The sequence below is a fragment of the Rhinopithecus bieti genome, unplaced genomic scaffold (genome assembly GCF_001698545.2).
Source record: "Rhinopithecus bieti isolate Rb0 unplaced genomic scaffold, ASM169854v2 scaffold_47952, whole genome shotgun sequence".
Classification (NCBI taxonomy): domain Eukaryota; kingdom Metazoa; phylum Chordata; class Mammalia; order Primates; family Cercopithecidae; genus Rhinopithecus; species Rhinopithecus bieti.
This window is the reverse complement of record NW_016820098.1, coordinates 1127326-1148944: the sequence shown is the minus strand read 5'-3', so window position 1 is coordinate 1148944 and position 21619 is coordinate 1127326. Positions and strand designations below refer to the sequence as shown.

Genomic DNA, 21619 nt, shown 5'->3' with positions numbered 1-21619 from the left:
AAAATAAATGGAAATGAACTACCAAATTACTGGATTTCTTAAAGTAGCAGATACACGACTTGGATTTGTATGCTTTCTCAATAGAAAAAAAAAAGATACTTTGTTCTAAAATATCTGGAAAAAGATTCAAAGATGATCATCATAAAGAACACGACTATGGAAGGGAGCTGGGAAAGAGAGAAAACTCAATTAACAAAGAAAATGAGAAAAAAGAAGAAACAGATTTGGGGGTTGGGAGATAAAATGAGCTCTAATCATACTGAAAGACTATGTAGTGGTAAAGTGTTAAGAGGAAAAATAAAAACATATTAACCACTTGGATTTAGTTCTCAAAATGACTAAAGATACCAAAGTGCCCGTTATGCGTTTTTCCTCTTCCAATATACAAACTATGCCTGTTAAACTATGCAGTGTTACAAAATAAAAAAGTAATTTTAGAATGATAAAACACATCCTAAGTAGAACATCTAGCTCCTTCTAGTAAGAAATCTTTGCATACTCTAATTTAATTGTTACTTTTCATTAATTTACTTATTCTTTCTATAAAATTTGTGTATGCTTCCAGCTAGGTACCTCGCTACATTATTAAAATACAAAACAAATAAAAAATCATCACTGTTCTCCAGTCACTAAAATATAAAAATACAAAGCTACTATAATTAGCTGATTAAGCATAAAATTTGACAGAGATCAGAAAAACAGAAAAACAGCCCTGAAACAGGTTTTAGTATACATAAAACCTTAATACATAACAAAGACTGACTGAATAAAGCAAATTGTAAACTGACATAATAATTGTAATATATCATGTACTGGCATTGTCAGACCGACCATAATAAAATTGCTGGTATTTTTATTGACCTACAAAATGACCTACCAAATTTTTATTGACTTATGAAATTTCATACGAGTCAATATAATAGTGGAACAAACATCAGAGAAAGAGAGATGTATGTGCTAATTACACAAACTTCCTGGTTTACCTGCTCAATTTGGACAGCATCAACAATGATCTCCCTGACCCTTTCTTCTGAAGGCTTATTTACTAAGTATTGGAACATCAGGCAAGCAAAGTCACAGTGAAGTCCCTAAAAGAGAAGAAAAATGTCACTGTCAAATAACTGTTCATCAGCTATTTGCACACAGTGATGGGTCAAGCATCATATAAAGTGGTTCTAGGAATATAACACAGAACTTCTGGAAAATGGAAGAGGGGTTAATAGGACTAGGAACTTCCTTCCTTCAAATCTCATTAAATGCCAATACAATAACCTATAACAAAACGTTCAATGTCAGCAAATCCTAGTTCATCAACATTATAGAAAACTAATTTATGAACAAATAATCTGCAAATAAAAGCATTTTGGAAAGGAAAATAAAGCAAGAAAGCCTGAAATGAAAATTCACTAATTTTAAATTTCAAAATAATTAAGGAATGATTGAAAATTAATTAGTATTTAAATAACAGATTTCAAAAATACAACATTTGTAATTAAATAAGAAAGGCTCAAGATAAAAATAAATTCCAATGAAAATGGAAACTGACATGGGACTTAGTGGCTCATGCCTGTAATCTCAGCACTTTGGGAGGTCAAGGTGGGCAGATTGCTTGAGTCCAGGAGTTCAAGACCAACCTGGGCAACATGGCAAAACCCAGTCTCTACAAAATAAATAAATAAATAAATAAATAAATAGATAGATAGATAGAAATAAAAAATACCAATAAGCAAATAAATAAGAAAATGGAAACGGAACTATGATGAATATCACCTGAAGTGATATAAAGCAGAGATGATCTTACAGATAACTCAACCAAAAATAAAAATAAACTTGTGAAATACCCGAGTATGGCTATACAAATGCAATAAATAGTATAGAATCTTAAGTAATTAGAGAATAGGCCAAGGAGAGTCAACCTACAATAATCAGGACTCCAAAACACAGAATGGATAGTATAGAGCCAAATATCAAAAAAACAAAAGAAAATTTCAAAATTCAAAATGAAAAAAGAGAGAGGTCGGATATAGAAAGATGGAATTCCCAGGTCGGGCGTGGTGGCTCATGTCTGTAATACAGCACTTTGGGAGGCCGAGGTGGGCAGATTCCTTGCCAGCCTGGGCAACCTGGCAAAACCCCATCTCTACAAAAAATACAAAAATTAGTCGGGCATGGTGGTCATGCCTATAGTCTCAGCTACTCAGGAGGCTGAGGCAGAAAGATCCCTTGAACCTGGGAGGTCAAGGCTGCAGTGAGCTGAGGTCACGCCACTGTACTCCAGCCTGGGTGACAGTAAGACCCTATTTCAAAAAAAAAGGAAGAAAGAAGAAATTACCATCGAGGCTGAAAGATGTTAAAGTGTTGATGAAAACTGAGAGGTAACTTATTACACAGAGCAATACCAATCAAAATCTCAATGGAATTGGTGTGTGTGTGTGTGTGTGTGTGTGTGTGTGTGTGTGTGCCTGTAATTTATTTTAAAAGGCTTTAGAGCAGAAAAGAAAGGAAAGTACACAGAGGTCAAGTCCCAAGCGGGCACAGAGGTCAAGTGCCTAAATGGGATTGTTTTTAATTCGAAAGTTAATCTGGAAGGCCGGGCACAGGGGCTCATGCCTGTAATCCCAGTACTTTGGGAGGCGTCAAGGTGGGCAAATCACTTGAGCCCAGGAGTTCCAGATCAGCCTGGGCAACACAGTAAGACCCTGTGTCTACAAAATTTTTTTTTTTAATTAACTGAATGTAGTGGTACATGCATGTAGTTTCAGCTACTTAGGAGGCTGAGGTGGGAGGACTGCTTGAGCTCAGGAGGTCAAAGCTACAGTGAGCCAGGATCATGCCACTTGCACTCAGCCTGGGTGACAAAGAGAGACCCTGTCTCACAAAAAAAAAAAAAAAAAAAGAACAGAATAAATGGACAGAATCTTGTAAGAACACTTTCAAAAGAAAAGTTTCGATATTTATCCTACAAATTATTGAAATATATGAAACTATAATAATTAAAATAGTTTGTTATAGAATAAAATTTGATAGGTCAATAAGGAAGAAAAAATAGCCATGAAACTGATTTTAGTCTAATAAAACCTTAATAGATAATAAAGAAGACAGCGCAAGTCAATGAAGAAAGGATGGATTACTTAACAAGGCAAACTGAAAAAACTTCCCAAGAGTGTTTGAAATAAAATTAAGTTAAACTCTAACATATTCTTTACTGTATTATATTTATGCTAAATCCTACTTAGACTCAAACAAATTCCAATTGTATTAGAGAGTTAAAGGTTAAAAAACCAAGAAGAAAATATGTGTAATTAATTTATCTCTGGAAGAGGATTACATGAAATTTAAGGTTTTGTATGTTAAAAGAACAAAATTAAAAGCAAAGGAAAATTGGGAAAATATATGAAATAAATATAAGCAAATTTATATTTTATATTATATTTGTGCTATAAATATAACAAATGCTATAAACGTATACTTGTTGAAAGGACCCAATCAGTCACTGTACATTGGGAATACACCAATGAACAAGCAAGCATGACCTCTTCCTTTAAGGATAATAGACTACTGAAGAAATAACCTTAAAATAGAGTTAAATAAGAAAAATGTTAATATTGAACTGGAAACAAAAGCAAAAGATAAAAGTAGGCAACTACAGAAAATATACAAATGACTAATATAATTATGAAAAAAGCGTTCAATTTAAGTAATAAACAATGCAAATAAAACCAATAACGAAATACCAATTACCCCTATCAAATTTGCCAAACATTTAGCAAGTTAATCTAAATTCTGGTGAGAGTATGGTAGAAAATGTTTATACATTGCTAGGTGGGGCTGAAAATTGTTATAAAATTACTGGAAAAAAAAATCTGCAAGTATGTATGTATGCATGGCTTTATAACTTAGTAATTCTACTTTTTGTGATCAAGCTTAGGAAAATAATATAAAGGGAGGACAAAGCTCATATATATGTAAAGGTATTCATTTTACACCATAGTAAAACAAAAAACCTGGAAATAATCTAAATTTCTAATTATAAAAGTCAAATAAATGATTCATTCATTAGCTCATATATCTAACAAAACTACTATTTTCAAAAGGTGCTTAATGCCGTAGAAAATGATTGCAGTATTTTGCCAAGTGGAAAAGAACATCTCAACTCCTAAATATATGAATGATTAAAATATGTTTATATATCTAAATAGAATTAAATGTAGAAAAAAGTCTATAAAGAAATACTCCAACAAAACAGTAAATGTGGTTCTCTGTGTGCTGAGATTAATTTTTTTATTCTCTATAACAATCCTTGATGACATTTCTAATAAAAGTTATTAAAATTTAAAGACATGAAAAGCAAAAGTAATTATATGAAGTATTTTATGGCATTTAAAAAAATACTTTCACATACACTATTTCATGGCATTCTAACAAAATGGTTTTTATAGTCGAAGAAACCAAGGTTCAGAGAAGTTAAGGATTAGCATAGGCAATAAATGTTAACTGAATGGCTATGATAGCCAAAACATTGAGAACAGAAAGATAAATAAAACAAAGTCCCTGCACTAAGGAGCTTAAAGTCTAGCAGAAGAGAGAAATAAAAAGTACAATACATGCTATGGACTCCAAGACATGGACAGGTGCAGGTTTCAAATGGATACATAAAGGAAAGAGTGGCCAATTTCACCTAATTGATCAGGAAAGTTTTGAGATGTCTCTTCTGAGAAGGTAATCCAAAAAAGGTTACAGAAAAAAAAAAGTGGTAAGGAAGATGGAAACGGTATAGCAGGCAGAGGGAGACCAGGGTTAGTTACTGATTGGATGTGGCTGAAAAAGAAGAAGCAATCTAAAATGACTCCTAGATTTCAAATTAGATGACTGGAAAAGAAGGATAGAGACACTAAATGAAATAGGAAAAACAGAAGGAACAACAAATTTTTGGAAAAAGATGATGAGTTTGATTTCTGAAATAACAGGTTTGAGACACCTGGGGGAACTTCAAGGAGAAAATGTCGAACATGCACTAGCATACATGGGTTTGGCACTTAGGATAGAATATCTGGGACAAAGGGTTAAGTTTTGGGAGTTATGAGCGTTTAGATGGTAGCTGATTTCATGACAGTAAATAAGATCAGCCAGGAGGGCACATACAGTGAAGGAGAAAGGCCAGCGCGGGAACCTAGGAGGACACTGATATTAAGAATGACCAGGAGACTGAGGAGAGATGGTAAGAGACATAGGAGGAAAATGCAGTGTCTTAAAAGCAAGATGACGTGACTTCCTATTTTAATTACCAGGATACCTGTGTCACCACAGCATTTTTCAGGAGAAAGAAAAATAAATGGGCTGGGTACAGTGATTCATGCCTGTATTCCAGCACTTTGGGAGGCTGAGGCAGGCAGATCGCTTGAGCCCAGGAGTTCAAGACCAGCCTGGGCAACATGGTGAAGCCCTGTCTCTAAAAAAAAAAAAAAAAAACCAAAATTAGGTCAGGTGTAGTGGCACCTGCAACAAGGGAGGGCACCTGCAACAGTCCCAGCAACGAGGGAGGCTGAAATGGGGGGACTGCTTGAGGCCAGGGAAGGCGAGGCTACACTCAGCCATGATCGTGCCACTGTACTCCAGCCTGGATGACAGAATGAGATCCTATCTCAAAAAAAAAAAAAAAGATAGAAAAGAAAAATAGATGAACATCAAATATGAATACAAATATAACTAGAAAAACATTCCATTCCTTACTTCATCTCTGCTGATGAGTTCATTGGAAAAAGTGAGTCCTGGCATAAGACCTCTCTTCTTTAGCCAGAATATAGCAGCAAAAGATCCTGAGAAGAAAATTCCTTCTACAGCAGCAAAGGCCACCACTCTTTCCCCTGGGAGACATAAAATCATTTCAGTTTTTGAAATATCAGATACTGCAAACATTTGCATATATATATGCAAATATATATTTGATAAATTTAATAAATAAATTTAATAAATAAATATTTATTGATATATATGGTGTATATATATCAATAAATACCATGACTGTTTGCAAAGAAACAAAATACACGAGTTAGTGCCATGGCCAAAGATCTCCATAGGAGAAAATGTGCCACCTCTATCTACTGGAGCAGAAAGGTATGCCTCCTTCAAATCCTCTGTCAGACAATGGACTTCTATAGGTCTTGGTGTCTGGACAAAGAAGGACCTTCTCAAAACCTACTCAAAACAAAGGTGATTTATGTGTGCACCACACATGACTGTGAGTGCAGGTACATGCATATGTGTGTAGTATGTATACATATGTGTGTGTGTACTAGACTGGTGAGTAGAAGGTAGACTTTATGATAAGTGTCTTCCTCTGAAAGTAGGAGAGGTTGCTTAAGTTTATATTTTTAGAAACTTATGGTGTCTTACAGACCATCTGCAAACATTTCAAAAACCATTGGCATGGATCTGCAATTAAAAAAAAATAGATAAGCCCAACTGAGGATAATATCTATTAGATAAAATATCCCCATAACATAAGCAAAATACAAAAGGGCCAATTTTAAAGGTTACTCATTGTTAGGCATGGACTTCATAGAAATCCATCTCCTATTAAGAAACTGTCTACAGTGGCATCATATCTGTAACATTATACAGGATGATCAGAGCTCTAACCCAAAGGTCATTCACAAGGTGCTTATGTCACCACACTGCATATGCTTGAGAAAAGTATTTATATATGTCTAAGGAGAAAGGTTTGGTCTATAAGACTGTGAGATACAGGCAGCTGAGTGCTTGAGTGCATTACAAACCTTTTTCATAGATGACATCACGGTTTATACCTCAGTACATGTCACAGGACCACACACAAAGAAGTCACTTAATAAACAAGTCCTGAACTGACTCAATGGAACCTGTAGAAGTACTAGATGAGAGAAGACATTAAAATCCACTCTAGGCCAAGTGCTGCAGTGACTCACATCTGAAATATGAGCACTTTGGTAGACCGAGGAAGGAGGATGACTTGAATGCAGGAGTTAGAGACCAGCCTGGGCAACAGAGCAAAACCCCATCTCTACAAAAAATTTAAAAATTAGCTGGGTGTGGTGGTGCACACCTGTAGTCACAGCTACCTGGGAGGTTGATGTGGGAGGAATGCTTGAGCCCAGGAGGTCAAGGTTGCAGTGCGCTATGATCACACCACTGCACTCCAGCTGGGTGACAGAGTGAGCCTATCTCAAAAATCATCATCAGCATAATCACTATTCTTAAGATAGAGACTTGTCATTAGTTTAACATATAACTTACTGTATCTTTTATCTTACTATTAAGATAACTTATAGTTATTGATACATTTTTCATTGACATTAAGGTAACATCATAAGTATAATTATCTGTAAGGGAAGTAGACTATAATTAAATACAAACGTGAATAAAAGAAAATTGATATTTTATTTTATTAGAGAGTGGGGTCTTGCTCTTGTCACCCAGGCTGTAGTGCAATGGCGCATTAATGGTTTTAACAGTCTCAAACTCTTGGGCTCAAACAATGCTCCCACCTCAGCCTCTGACGTAGCTGGGACTACAGGCGTGCATCACCATGCCTGGCTAATTTTTTTCTTTCTTTAGAGCTAAGGTCTCTCTATGTCGCCCTGACTGGTTTGAACTTCTGGCTCAAGCCATCCTCTCATTCCAGCCTCACAAGTAGCTGGGATTATAGGCACAAGCCACTGTGCCTAGTGGAAAATTGGTATTGTAACCATGCTATACATTCATGTGAATACTAAAGAATGAAAATCATAACATAGTTATAGAAGGCTATTCTTTTTTGGAGAAGATTAAAGGATTACACGTGGTACATTTTACAATTTTTTGAGATATATGTGAAATAAAAAGAGGGTTCCAGAACATTTCTCCTAAAAACTATAGTGAATGTAAAGGCCTCATGATTCATTTTAGAGAGGGGAAGGTTGGATATATTTTTAAGATATAGCTGACCTCTATGATGGCAATGTACTAAGATTGTGTAGCTAATTTTTTTGAGGCTTGAAATAAAATTTCATTACATATATTAAGTTTTAATCTATATATTTTAAAGTTCTTCAAAATATTTTAAAATTAAACAGGATGTCTCAATTTTAAAATCTATACATATATAATAAGGAAAATTTTGCTCTATAGGAATTGAATCTTGTTATAAACTCTCAGACAAACCAATAATTTTTAAAGAAATATTCTTAGTTTCTCTTTAGCTAAAAATAAAGGCTTATAAGAGTCTGGATATAAGGAAAGAATAGTTGCTATGCTGGATCTTAGTGCAAAAGGCACTAAAAAAGTCACCAAAAACGTTAGGCAAAACCCTAAGCCAGATGAAAGAGCTGTCCTTGTCAACTTATAGCTACTAACGGTGGTGCAGGCAGCCCAATCAGTTCATAAAACAGCACTTCCTCAGCTGGTTAAAGGAAAGTAACAGTGTGCAGCAAAGCAAGGCGATATTTCCATGTTACTGTCTTTTAGCTCCACTCCCAAAAACGAGAGTCACCATGCACTCTTTACCCTTTCCCCTTTCCCTGTTCCACTCTACATTCATTCAACTCCCCCTCCACAATTTTAGAACATGTTCTTTCCTGAGACCCTAAATTAGAACCCGAAATGGGGTTTCCCTCGAGATTAAGCAATATGAAGAATCTAGCTGGAGTCCTCATGTAGTTACATGGTGACTGCCAGCCTTCTCTGTTTTCTCTATTTCTAGGTTGTCCTTCTTGGGTAGTTCAGGAAATACATGTTTTCTGTGGGCCTGCTCATCATTTTTCATCACTGCTTGTCCATACTAGTATTTTCAGTGTATATGGAACACTCTGCCTTTTCCCTTCTTTTTTCTCTAAAGCCAGCATTTCCCATAGTGTTTCTGAGGCTCCTTGTGAGGGAATCAACTGAATACAAAAATGCAGATTTCTCAGTCCCATCTGGGCCTCCTACATCACTTTTGGCAGGATTCTTAAGAGTTTTTCCACAAATTCTCCAGATGATTTTTACATATATTGAGAACCAGTGCTTTTCTCATTCCTATTTTTTTTTTTTTTTTTTTTTAGAGTCTGGGTCTTGCTCTGTCACCCAGGCTGGAGCACAGTGGATCATAGCTCACTGTAGCCTCAAACACCTGGGCTTAAGTGGTCCTCCTCCCTCAGCCTCCCAAGTAGCAGGGTCTACAGATGCATGCCACCATACCTGGCTAGTTTTTAAATTTGTTGTAGAGATGGGGGTCTTGCTTTGTTGCCCAGACTGGTCTTAAACTGCTGGCCTCAAGTGATCAACCTCAGTCTCCCAAAGCACTGGGATTACAGGCATGAGTCACCATGCCCGGCTGCCTTTCTCATTTTTGAAATGAACTGAAAGCAAGGAGGCAAACGTATCTGCTTCATCCCTGGTATACTACATGCTGGCCCATATATGCACTACATCACTGGTTCTTCAGTGTGGTCCAGGAGTCCCTGAGAAATCTACAGACCTGAGGTCAAAACTATTTTCATAATAACATTAAGGCATTATTTATTTTTTTTAACTACCAGTCTCTCATACTTTATAATGATATTTTCTAGAAGCTACATGACATATCCATAATAATCTGAAAAGCTAAATAAAATATTCCTCCCTTTTCTAACCATAATACATATTTAAATGAGGCATATACTACATACATATACACTGCAACAAATCAAATGCAAAGGCAGATATGGTACTCCAACTGTTTTCTATTAAGTCGGACATTTAAAAGATTTATAGAAATTTAAAAGCATGCTATTCTTTTTTTTTTTTTGGAAAATACAGAAACTTATATAAAATTGTTATCTGTATTAAAATGTAATGGGTTGATTATTGCTATCTTAGAATGCACTAATACATATTTTTAAATTATCTCAATGTTAATTTCTAATGCAGAAATATCAATACCTATAACCTACCCAAGTAAAGGCACTTTGGAGCTCTTAATAATTTTTAAGAGTACAAAGAGGCCTGAGACCAAAATTTTGAGACTTGCTTCCTCACATAGTGAATAAAACCAAAAGTAAAGAACACCGATTAAAAACAGATAAGAATGAGATGCGTACTTAGAGCTATCCAAATGAAATATAGAAATATTTTAATTAAATTTAGTAAATATTTATTGAGCAACTATTATGTGTAAGACATAATATGATACACTTCCTTAAAAAAACGCTATGGGATCTCAAGTCAGCCAGAAGGGTGTTTGCATTTAGCTTACCTATGAAAAATAAGCCTGTTATTACAAATGGTTTTTTTGTCCTGGTTGATTACACTAATCTTTAGTTTTTGAGAAACTAGACATTTGTTTCCTCAAAAATGTTAAGTTTTCACTTGCTTTAAATTCCTAAAATAGGCCAGGCGTGGTGGCTCATGCCTGTAATCCTAGCACTTTGGGAGGCCGAGGTGGGCGGATCATCTGATATCAAGAGTTCAAGACTAACCTGGACAACATGGTGAAACCCCTATCTCTACTAAAAAATACAAAAATAAGCTGGGCATGGTAGCAGGTGCCTGTAATCCCAGCTACTCAGGAGGCTGAGGCAGGGAGAACTGCTTGAACTTGGGAGGCAGCAGTTGCAGTGAGCCAAGATCACAGATCACGCCACCGCACTCCAGCCTGGGTGACAGAGTGACACTCTGTCTAAAAAAAAAAAAAACCATTCCTAAAATAAACTTAAAAGCCAGGTACAAACTGTGAATTGCTATAATACTCTTGTTATTGCTATATGACTGACTCCTATTTAGCTGTCATCATGCACTAACATCTTAACTTTTCAACTTCCAACTAAGTAGAATAGATAACAGCTTTATTTTACCAACACTTTCTAATTAATTATTAGGAATAATGATTTTGGTAAAGGTGCATTTGAGATATTTGTACTCCTTTTCCATGCTGTAACTTTGATTAGTACTGGATAGTCACACCACATAAAATACTGTCATATCACCTGAGGCAAATCTGATCATATATAAATTAGAGCCACATACCAAAAGTAGATTTTCTATCTGCTATCCATCGCAAGGCCCAATCTGCTTTTTTCTTAACATATGGCATGGTTTCAATTGCATTAAATAAAATTCCCTGTAAAACAAAAGAATGAACAGCAATGTTATTCACTTGTTTTTCTTTTTTTTTTTTTGAGACAGAGTCTCGCGCTCTTGCCCAGGCTGGAGGGCAGTGGCGCCATCTTGGCTCACTGCAAGCTCCGCCTCCCGGGTTCACGCCATTCTCCTGCCTCAGCCTCCCTAGTAGCTGGGACTACAGGTGCCCGCTACCATACTTGGCTAATTTTTTTGTATTTTTAGTAGAGACAGGGTTTCACTGTGTTAGCCAGTATGGTCTCGATCTCCTGACCTGGTGATCCACCTGCCTTGGCCTCCCAAGGAGCTGGGATTACAGCCGTGAGCCACCATGCCTGGCCTCACTTGTTTTTCTTAATTGGACTAAACTTAATCAGAGATAATAACTGTAACTCTATGGTATGATACCAGATCTGTAGTTTTATACATTTTACATGCCCATAAAATAGAAATAAAACTCAATTATTAGTTTGAATCTGATTCATACAAAACCAGCTAAATTTGAGTATTCAATTTCTAAACAGAAGATGCTACTGAACAGTTCTTAAAGATAAAATATCTAAAGGTTAACTGGTTCTATAACAAGTTTTTTTAAAACTCAATACATTATTAAGCAATAGAAAATATTATGCTCAGAAACTTCCACACTTGAATCTTTCCTTAACATTGAATTTTGGAATAAATTCTGATCTGAATATAACCAAGCCATAAGCAATATTTTGTAAATAAAATCCCAACAATACCTTTTCTTGGGATCTCTGATGTAAGTGTCTATCAGCAAACTGTACATCTCTGAATGAACATTCTCGATGAGAATTTGAAAGCCATAGAAACAGCGAGCCTCTGGAACCTGCACCTCCTGACTAAAGCGCTCCACCTAAGAAGATAATGGAAACAGACATATCCAGTTCTATAGGCTCTCATTAAACACTGCAAATCAGAATCCGGACATCAGCATTATCACTTAAAAACTGCCTGTCGTGTAACAAACAGGTCAGAAAGACCTTACGGATTATTTTAAGCAGTATCCTAGGCAGTACTGTTTATCCATCAATTATCCATGGTAAATTAGTTGCATAGTATATATATACACATATATATACATATATACACACATACATATCTATATACACACACACATTTTTTTTTTTTTTTTGAGATGGAGTCTCGCTCTGTTGCCAGGCTGGAGTGCAGTGGTACCATCTTGGCTCACTGCAACCTCTGCCTCCCGGGTTCAAGAAATTGTCCTGCCTCAGCCTCCCAAATAGCTGGGGCTACAGGCACGTGCCAACGCACCCAGCTAATTTTTGTATTTTTAGTATAAACAGGTTTTCACCATGTTGGTCAGGATGGTCTCAATCTCTTGACCTCGTTATCCGCCCACCTCGGCCTCCCAAAGTGCTGGGATTACAGGCATGAGCCACCGCACCCGGCCTATCTTTCTATTCTTTTTAAAAAGAAATTATGCCTTCTGATCAACCATAATTAAGTTTCAAAATGGGGAGCCAGAACCCAGTATTCTATTACAGAGCTCCAAAGGTTATTAAGGTGCAGGTTCTCTATTAAGCTTACCATCTGAGGGTAAAAATCAAACTCATGTTACTGCACTGTAAATAGTTTTGATTGGTATAATTTATGCTTGATTCAATATAGTTGCTGGTCAAAGGATAAGCAATTCATCAGAAAAACATTTAAAGAGTTAAGTTTCATCTAGTTCATTTTTTAGACATCTTTCCTCTGGCTCAATTTAATAATCTTAATGACATTATCATCATTTAACTGCTAAAGGAGAACAAAAGTTAAATCAAGCAAAAATCTTACCAAATTTTCATTTACAATTCCATCACTGGCTGCAAAAAAGGCTAAGATGTGAGAGATGAAGTACTTCTCATCTGCTTTAAGCTTGTTCCAGTGAGGGAGATCCTTTGATAAGTCGACCTGGAATAAAAGATTTTCAAAATTTTAATTTGGAGTTACGTTCTTCTCAACGTGTTTCAGAAACTGTTGGGAAACTAACTTCCCTTGTAAAGTTAAGTAGGAATATCCCACTACCAGTAAACTATGGAAAAAGAAAGATGTTAGCATTGCAAAGAAATAGAACAAAAAGGTTATGCTAATAAGTGTATTATATTGAGGACTTTTGTTAAATGAGTAGGTTACAGCTACTCTTGGTGGGGGAGGGGGAACAGCTAAACTACGTTAGGCAAAGGAAATGTTAATTTATTACACCATGGTAACCATTTTACTATATATATGTATCTTATAACATCATGTCGTACACCTTAAACATACACAATAAAATTTATCTTTAAAAAATTACAACAGAATAGAATTTTCTGGCTAATTAAGAAGCTGGCCAGGATATACTTTAAAAATATCCAAATTAACATCATCTAGTGGCACCAGAGCAAATGAAAGAAGGGCTTTTAAAAGGGGAGGGGGGAGAGTAAAAACTAGTCAAGAAGGCACTGAAGTGAATAAGCTAATGATTCTCAACAGTCATTGCTTTAACATTTTATACAGTATTTGCTATGGTGTTAGATAATTAAGCACCTATTAAAAAACTGTAGCTGCCACTTTACTGCCAGGTAATCAATCTACTTTTATACCCAGAAGTAATGCCAGGCAGGTAACAACCTAAGTTTTGTTTTGTTTTGAGACGGAGTCTCACTCTGTTGCCAGGCTGGAGTGCAGTGGCATGATCTTGGCTCATTGCAATCTCCACCTCCTGGGTTCCACCAATCCTCCTGCCTCAGCCTCCTGAGTAGCTGGGACTACAGGCAGGTGCCACCATGCCCAGCTAATTATTTATATTTTTTAGTAGAGACGGAGTTTCACCATGTTGGCCAGGATGGTCTCGATCTCTTGATCTCATGATCTGTTCGCCTCGGCGTCCCAAAGTGCTGGGATTACAGGCATGAGTCACCACACCTGGCCTTGCCTTGTTTTTTTAAAGAGACGGGGTCTCACTATGTTGCCCAGGCTGGTCTCAATCTCCTGGCCTCAAGCAATCCTCCTACCTTGGCCTCTCAAAGAGTTGGGATTACAGGTGTGAGTCACCACAGGTGGCCAACAATCTGGTTTTTAAAGCAGTTTATATGTAGGCATGGTTTCCACTGGGAATGGAAATATTTTTGAAAATGTTCATTAGAATTAGTCTTTGGAATTAAGGGAGATATACTTTAGAATTTGGTGAAACCTACAATTTAAAAATTGTCTATTTTTTAAATTTTTGAGACGGGGTTTTACTCTGTCACCCAGTCTGGAATGTGGTGCACAATCTCAGCTCACTGCAACCTCTGCCTCCTGGGCTCGAGCAATCCTCCTACCTCAGCCTCCAGAGGCACAGGTGGGACCACAGGTGCACAAAACCATGCCTGGCTAATTTTTTGTATTTTTGGTAGTGACAGGGTTTTGCCATGTTGCCCAGGCTGGTCTTGAACTCCTAAGCTCAAGTGATCTGCCCGCCTCGGCCTCCCAAAGTGCTGGGAGTACAGGCCTAAGCCTCTGCACCCAGCCAAAAATTGTCTTTCAATGTACCCTGTCTTAGTCAGTTCTGGGGGCTATAACAAATTACCATTGACTGGGTTGCTTAAACAGCATACTTTTATTCTTCTAACATTTCTGGAAGCTAAATGCCCAAGATCAGGATGCCAGCCTAGTTGGGCTCTTGGTGAAGGCCCTCTTCCTAATTTACAGATGGCCACCTTCTTGCTGTATCCTGACATAGCAGAGAGAGAGAGATTGTATCTCTCATGTCTCTTCTTATAAGGCCACTAATCCTATTCATGAGGGCTCCACCCACATGATCTAATTACCTCCCAAGGTCCCACCTCCAAACAGCATCACACAGCGTATATAGACATCATTTTGATAGGGACAGGAGGCAGGGAAATTCTGGGCAGAAGAAGGTGGTCCCCGGCGAGGGCTCCACCCTCAATCCTGGAACTGCAGCCCAAAGTGACAACATGCATTCCTGTTCTCCCACTCGAATGTTGCCTTTTCCAAAACCACCCGTGGCCCTGCTACCCCATAAAAACCCCAGGCTCTACCAGCAGAGAAGAGGAAAAGAGGAGAAGCAGCTGGATGACAGAGACTATGGTTGAACATCAGAGAGAAGCAGCTTAACTTCAGAGGGACAGCTTGACAGCATTCCTTTGGAGAGGAGTCCACTCTATTCCCTTTCCAGTTCCCCTTCCCACTGAGAGCCACTTTCATCAGCAATAAAATCCTCTGTATTCACCACCCTTCGATTTGTTCATGTGATCTGATTTTTCCTGGCTGCTGAACAAGAGCTCGGGTGCCACAGGTGTGGATGCTAAAGGCTGTCACACTGACCCTCTGCCCTCACTGGTGGAGACCAACTGTTTCATGTGAAAAGGCAGAGGGCCCACTGAACTGTTAAAACAAGCCATCCACGGACAGCAAAAGCTAAAAGAGAGTTGACTATAACACATTCCTTCTGGGGCTTCAAGGGTTGTGGGTACTCCCCACAGATACTACCACGAGGCCTGCATGGAGTTTTGCTCCTGCTGGTGTCCAAAAGAACTTGCCCAAGCTCCTGCACCTGCTCACCTGCATGCTCCCTCCCTCAAGGGGTTGAGCACAATGGGTTCAAATGAGTGGAGTTTGCCCCTGCCAGTGCCAAAGTGGCCAGCTAGCTCCAGCGTGTGCATTCCAGTTCCCACCTAGGACGGGATCAGAGAAACTATCCTGCTTCAATTTTGTCAGAAAAAATCTTTTAAATATTTATCAGGATTAACTTCATAAACAGTTGAAATATGTAACTGTCCTTGTCTTTTGCCTTTCTTCTATTTACTCTAACAAAGCCTCGCCTTGGCACGGTAGCTCACGCCTGTAATCCCAGCACTTTGGGAGGCCGAGGCACGCGGACCACGAGGTCAGGCATTCAAGACCAGTCTGGCCAACATGGTGAAACCCCGTCTCTACTAAAAATAAAAATAATTAGCTGGGTGTGGAGGCAGGTGCTTGTAATCCCAGCTACTTGGGAGGCTGAGGCAGAAGAATTGCTTGAACCTGGGAGGCGGAGGTTGCAGTGAGCTGAGATTGCGCCACTGCACTCCAGCCCGGGGGACATTGGGAAGCTGAGGCAGGAGAATCACTTGAACCCAGGAGGCGGAGGTTGTAGTGAGGCAAGATTGTGTCACTGCACTCCAGCCTGGCAACAGAGAGAGACTCTGTCTCGAAACAACAACAACAACAAAACAAAAAACATAAAGCCTCAATCTCTTTGACATTTCCAAAAAGGACTTAATGTCCCAACCTTTTAATCACATGCTATTTTCCAAACCCCTTTTCCCATTAATTTATTCTTTAAGTGTTTGCTGAGTACTTATGCATTTTCCAAACCCTTTTTCCCATTAATTTATTTTTTAAGGTTTGTTGAGCACTTACTGCACACCTGACACTGTGCTAAGCGCTGGGGATACAATGGAGCAGGGTGGAGGAAACATTTGTCTTCATCTTTTAATATGCAACCTAAAAATCAAGTTCTGTTCTATTAAAAGCTCAACTCAGGTTTAACTGAAGGACATCTTCTTCATTCTAATATATATAAAACCCCTCACTTTTTTTTTTTTTTTTTTGAGACAGTCTCACTCTGTTGCCCAGGCTGGAATACAGCGGCATGATCTTGGCTCACTGCAGCCTCTGCTACCCAGGCTCAAGTGATTCTCCTGCCTTAACCTCCCGAGTAGCTGGGATTACAGGCACCTGCTGCCACGCCTGGCTAATTTTTGTATTTTTAGTAGAGACAGGGTTTTACCATGTTGTCCAGGCTGGTCTCGAACTCCTGACCTCAAGTGATCTGTCCACCTTAGCCTCCCAAAGTGCTGGGATCACAGGTGTGAGCCACCATGTCCATCCTCTTACATATTATATGTTTGATATTAAATGTTAATATTGTAAGATACTTCCTTTTAAATATTATCTCTTTGAACACTCACTTTCAAAGGTCTTGTAAATTTTATTTACACTACATTAGTCATATTTCCTTCCTGCCTAGCATTTTCTTATTTGAGCAAATTCTCAATTTCATCATTTAAATACTGATTCCAAACTACACAATTATCATAATTGCCTGAGTGGCTTTAAAGAAAAAAGTCCCAAACCCCAGACTTTTGTCTTTCGATCAGGGTTTCTGTTGATCAGCCATATTTAAGAATTAAGCTCAACCATTTAAGCTTATCAAATGGTAATTTACATAATTTGTAAACGAAAATATGTGGAACTAAAAATGTGTTTATCTTCAAAATATGTATTTGAATCCTCCTATAATTACCTAACAAACATGTACCAACCCGTAGATTTCAGTTTTTAAAAATTAGTGCTTCTTTGTTACAGGTCACATATTGTCTTTGCTAAAAGATGCAAGTTAATTTCCAAATGAATTTCAAGAATCCTAAGAATCTTAAGTACCTTTTAACATGATGAACGAAAAAGCCACCTGTGTATTCCACTTGTTCTCTGAACCGTATCTTACAAAAAAACTTTCTAAAAACCACAGACAGTTAGGGACAGTCAGGTGTGTCGAGCATTATGACCCAGTATGAAAATATTGGGTGTTTGTTTTTTGTGGTTTGGTTTTTTGCTGTATACGTCAACTATAATATAACAAAGATGTTGACAATATATAACACTATGTAACAAAGACGGCAAAGTGGGTAAAAGTGTGTAATAGAAGCTTCAAACATTGGTGCCTTCTGATTTCTCAGTTAAATTTTCCCCCTTCTGTGCATAAAATAATAGTTTACATTTATTTAGTGCTTACTAAGTGTCAACTACCATTTTAAACATCTCATTAATCCTCATAACAACCCAAATAGCCAAGTACAACTAGCTCAATTTACTGATGAGGATACACAGAGAGGTCATGCAACTTTCCCAGTCCCATATCTAGTAAGTAGTGGCACAGAATTTGTACCTAGGCAGTCTGACCCCATAGCCTGCATTCTTAACAGCATGTGTTTAACATTTATAGAATTAACTTCTTGAAAAAATAGATTCAAATCTATCTAAAATCTAAATTAGATTTAGATTCAAATCTAAAAAGATACATATACAAACATATACAGAACAATAGTGCTGTACAGGTATCACCCATCAAAAATCAAGACAATAACTATTTGTTCAGTTAGACTACAGGGCAATCATTTTCATGACCACTGTCCTTACCAACCAGCAAATATTTTCTAGTTTGCTGTGTTCAACTGATCTCCTAGGTGGAATTAACAGAAAGCATTCTACAGCTGGTCTTTTGGTGTCAACTCTGTCACGTCTGATGTAGCTGAGGGCACGGCCAAACTAGGAGCAGCACTGTGAATTCCACCTGGCTGACTCAGGAGTAAGTCCATGAAGAGTTTGAAGATCAAACTCTTCATGCGGCGGCTCCTTTTGTACAATCAGATAAGTCTCTCCATTGGAAGCAGAGTTGCTCCAGCTTTCACTCATTTTTTGACTAGAGCTGCAATTTTACTTATTCTGCCGACCTTATAAGACTAGTCAGACTAGTCTTACTTGGCCATATCAAACTCAAAGTCTGTTTAAAATTAGAAAATGTTGGCCGGGCGCAATGGCTCACGCCTGTAATCCCAGCACTTTGGGAGGCTGAGGTGGATGGATCACAAGGTCAGGAGTTTGAGACCAGCCTGGCCAACATGGTGAAACCCCATCTCTACTATGAATATAAAACTTAGCTGGGCGTGGCGGTGGGCGCCTGTAATCCCAGCTCTTGGGAGGCTGAGGCAGAATTGCTTGAACCCGGGAGGTGGAGTTTGCAGTGAGCCAAGATCGCGCCACTGCACTCTAGCCTGGGTGACAGAGTGAGACTCTGTCTCAAAAAGAAAAAAAGAAAAGAAAAAGAAAAAAGAAAATGTTCTAATACATTGGAAATAAAAATCTGGGAGAATTAGATGCCATTGTTGCAGCAGAAAACTTGTTTATAGATAGTAATCTAAACTAAAACATTGAGAACATCGTATTTAGTCTCAGTAATTCCAAAACTTATCTTCTGCAACTGATCTTCTTCAATGTATAAGTTAAAGTTTTTCAATATCCTGTAAAACAAGAAGGGAACACTGCACTATAGGACATGAATGCTCATGAAGGCAATGCCACGTACCTCTTCTGCTGTCCAGAAGGAAGCCTGTGCCTGTTTATACATTTTCCAAATATCAGGGTATTGGATTGGAAAGATGACAAACCGGCGAGAACTCTTTCTTAGGAGTGGCTCTTCATTTGACTTTATTTCATTGTCCTTGGTATCTGAAGATGATCTCTTTGAAAAATAAAGTACAAACACACTTTTTATATAGACATTTCTCCTTTATTCATACCTAAACACACATCTAGGGAAGTCAGGGAGATGGCACTGGTTTGAGAGCCTGTCTGCCTGGGTTGAATCCTTACTGTTACCTGGTAGCTGACTAATACTGTTAGGAAGTGTGTGTGTCACCATAGGAAGCTGCTTAACTTCTCTAACCCTCAGTCTCCTCAGCTGTAAAGTAATTCCTGCCTCATAGGTTTATTCTGATGATTAAAAGTGCTTTAAACAAAGCCTGGTATACAATAAGCACTCAAAAATTATTGTAATTATTGCTAGTTTGAGGGTAAGTAGAATGCTACACCCATAAATGTCATGATGGGCAAATGTCTAAGTTTGTGAACAAAATGTCCCTTTAGAGTCTCTCTGATATAGAATGCTGGAATGAATAAGTTACTGGTATAAGCTACTTTATTTTAATGTTTTTTCTTTCTGCTCTTCACTGAAATACTATAATACTTATCTGAAAACTCATCACCTACAACTTAACCTGTGTTCATCTTAATCTTCTGATACTCCAATTTGTTACTTCTATTTACGTTTTAACATTACTGCATATGATCTCACTGTGGGCTGTCTCAAAGCTTTGTGAATAAAGTGAGAAACACAAACCTGTATTCATACTGCTTCAAAACATGACTGCACTCTAAGAGCACATGGTGCCATGTATATATTTTTAAAATAGTCAGCGGGAACATTAGAAGAGGATCAGAAGAGTCGCACATGCATGAGAATGAGTATAAACAAAGGACATACAAATAAGCTAAACACATATAAACCAGGAAAAGAACACATACAAATTCTAGACTCCTAACCAAAACTGTCTCTCTCTACTGTGACAGGCCCGTTATGTTCCTTACTCCAGCCTCCACCCATTGTCACCTCGCCAAAGCAAGTGTTATAGAGGAGGAGGCTAAGGCTTAGCAAGAAGAAAGCCCAAAATACAAGCATAAGGCTATGCAAATACGGGGGGCTTGCGTGCTTTATACCTACTGCCATCACAGTACAGATTGTCTTGATTTTAACTATTTGTTTAAAGGTGTGGGCCTCCTCAGATACAACACTTGAGCCCTGGAGAAGAGGAACCAATTTTTATTTGTTGTGATGTTCCCAGGGCTTAGCATCGTGTCAAGCATGTTAGCTAACTAAATGGACTGCTAATTCCTCTACTTCCTGTACTCCACAAATATTTGAGCAATTTTTTTTTTAAGACTGGGTCTTGCTCTGTCAGCCAGGCTAGAGTGCATAGATCATAGTAGTGTGATCACAGATCACTGCAGTCTCAAACTCCTGTGCTCAAGTGATCCTCTGTCTCGGCCTCCCAAGTAGCCAGGACTATGTGCACACATCACCATGCCTGGATAATTTTTAAATTTTTTGTAGAGATGGGGGTCATGCTATGCTGCCCAGGCTGGTTTCAAACTCCTGGCCTTTGCTAGTTTTGTTACTGAAATTTGGGATATACTGAAAGTATGAAAGTTGGGAACTTCCATACTTTTGTTACTGAAAGTTGGGAAGGACACCACAAGCAGTCACTCTTCAGCACCAAATGCCCTGACGATGAATGAAGTTTTTGAATGATGATAAATAAATTATCTGCTGAAGACTAGTACCTTTAAGTTAGAATGAAAGTCACATTTATATATACATTCTCCTGTTCTATCCTGAAAACCTGTAGACTATTAAGAGGAGAAGCTGGATTAGGAGTGTATTACAAAGGATTTTGCAATGTAAAGAGAAGGAGGTTAACCAACATCAACCTTTCAGCTGGGCTAGAGATGACATATTATTTCATAATGCTTAGATACGTGCACAAACACACATTTAAACACAATTTCAGAAAGTTCATGCATCTTGAAACTCTAGGCTCTCCAGAGTACCCTCTGTGGACCTAATCTAAGACCCCATATTTTAGAAGAAAAAAACAATGTGAAAAAAGATATGATGAGCAGGGCACAGCGGCTCATGCCTGTAATCCCAGCACTTTGGGAGGCCGAGGTGGGCGGATCATGAGGTCAAGAGATTGAGACCATCCTGGCCAATGTGGTGAAACCCTCTCTCCACTAAAAATACAAAAATTAGCTGGGTGTGGTGGCGCGTGCCTGTAGTCCCAGCTACTCGGGAGGCTGAGGCAGGAGAATCACTTGAACCTGGGAGCCAGAGGGTGCAGTGATCGAAGATCACGCC

General features: G+C 38.1%; 1 protein-coding gene across 1 annotated transcript in view; it reads right to left on the bottom strand.

The window, feature by feature from the left end:
• RRM2B (ribonucleotide reductase regulatory TP53 inducible subunit M2B) overlaps nucleotides 1-21619 on the bottom strand; it is a 33308-nt gene that overhangs the window by 5440 nt on the left and 6249 nt on the right. Inside the window, 6 exon segments of the mRNA XM_017859458.1 lie at nucleotides 984-1088; nucleotides 5731-5864; nucleotides 10999-11088; nucleotides 11830-11968; nucleotides 12913-13029; nucleotides 19232-19387. Coding sequence (XP_017714947.1) covers nucleotides 984-1088; nucleotides 5731-5864; nucleotides 10999-11088; nucleotides 11830-11968; nucleotides 12913-13029; nucleotides 19232-19387 — 741 coding nt within the window.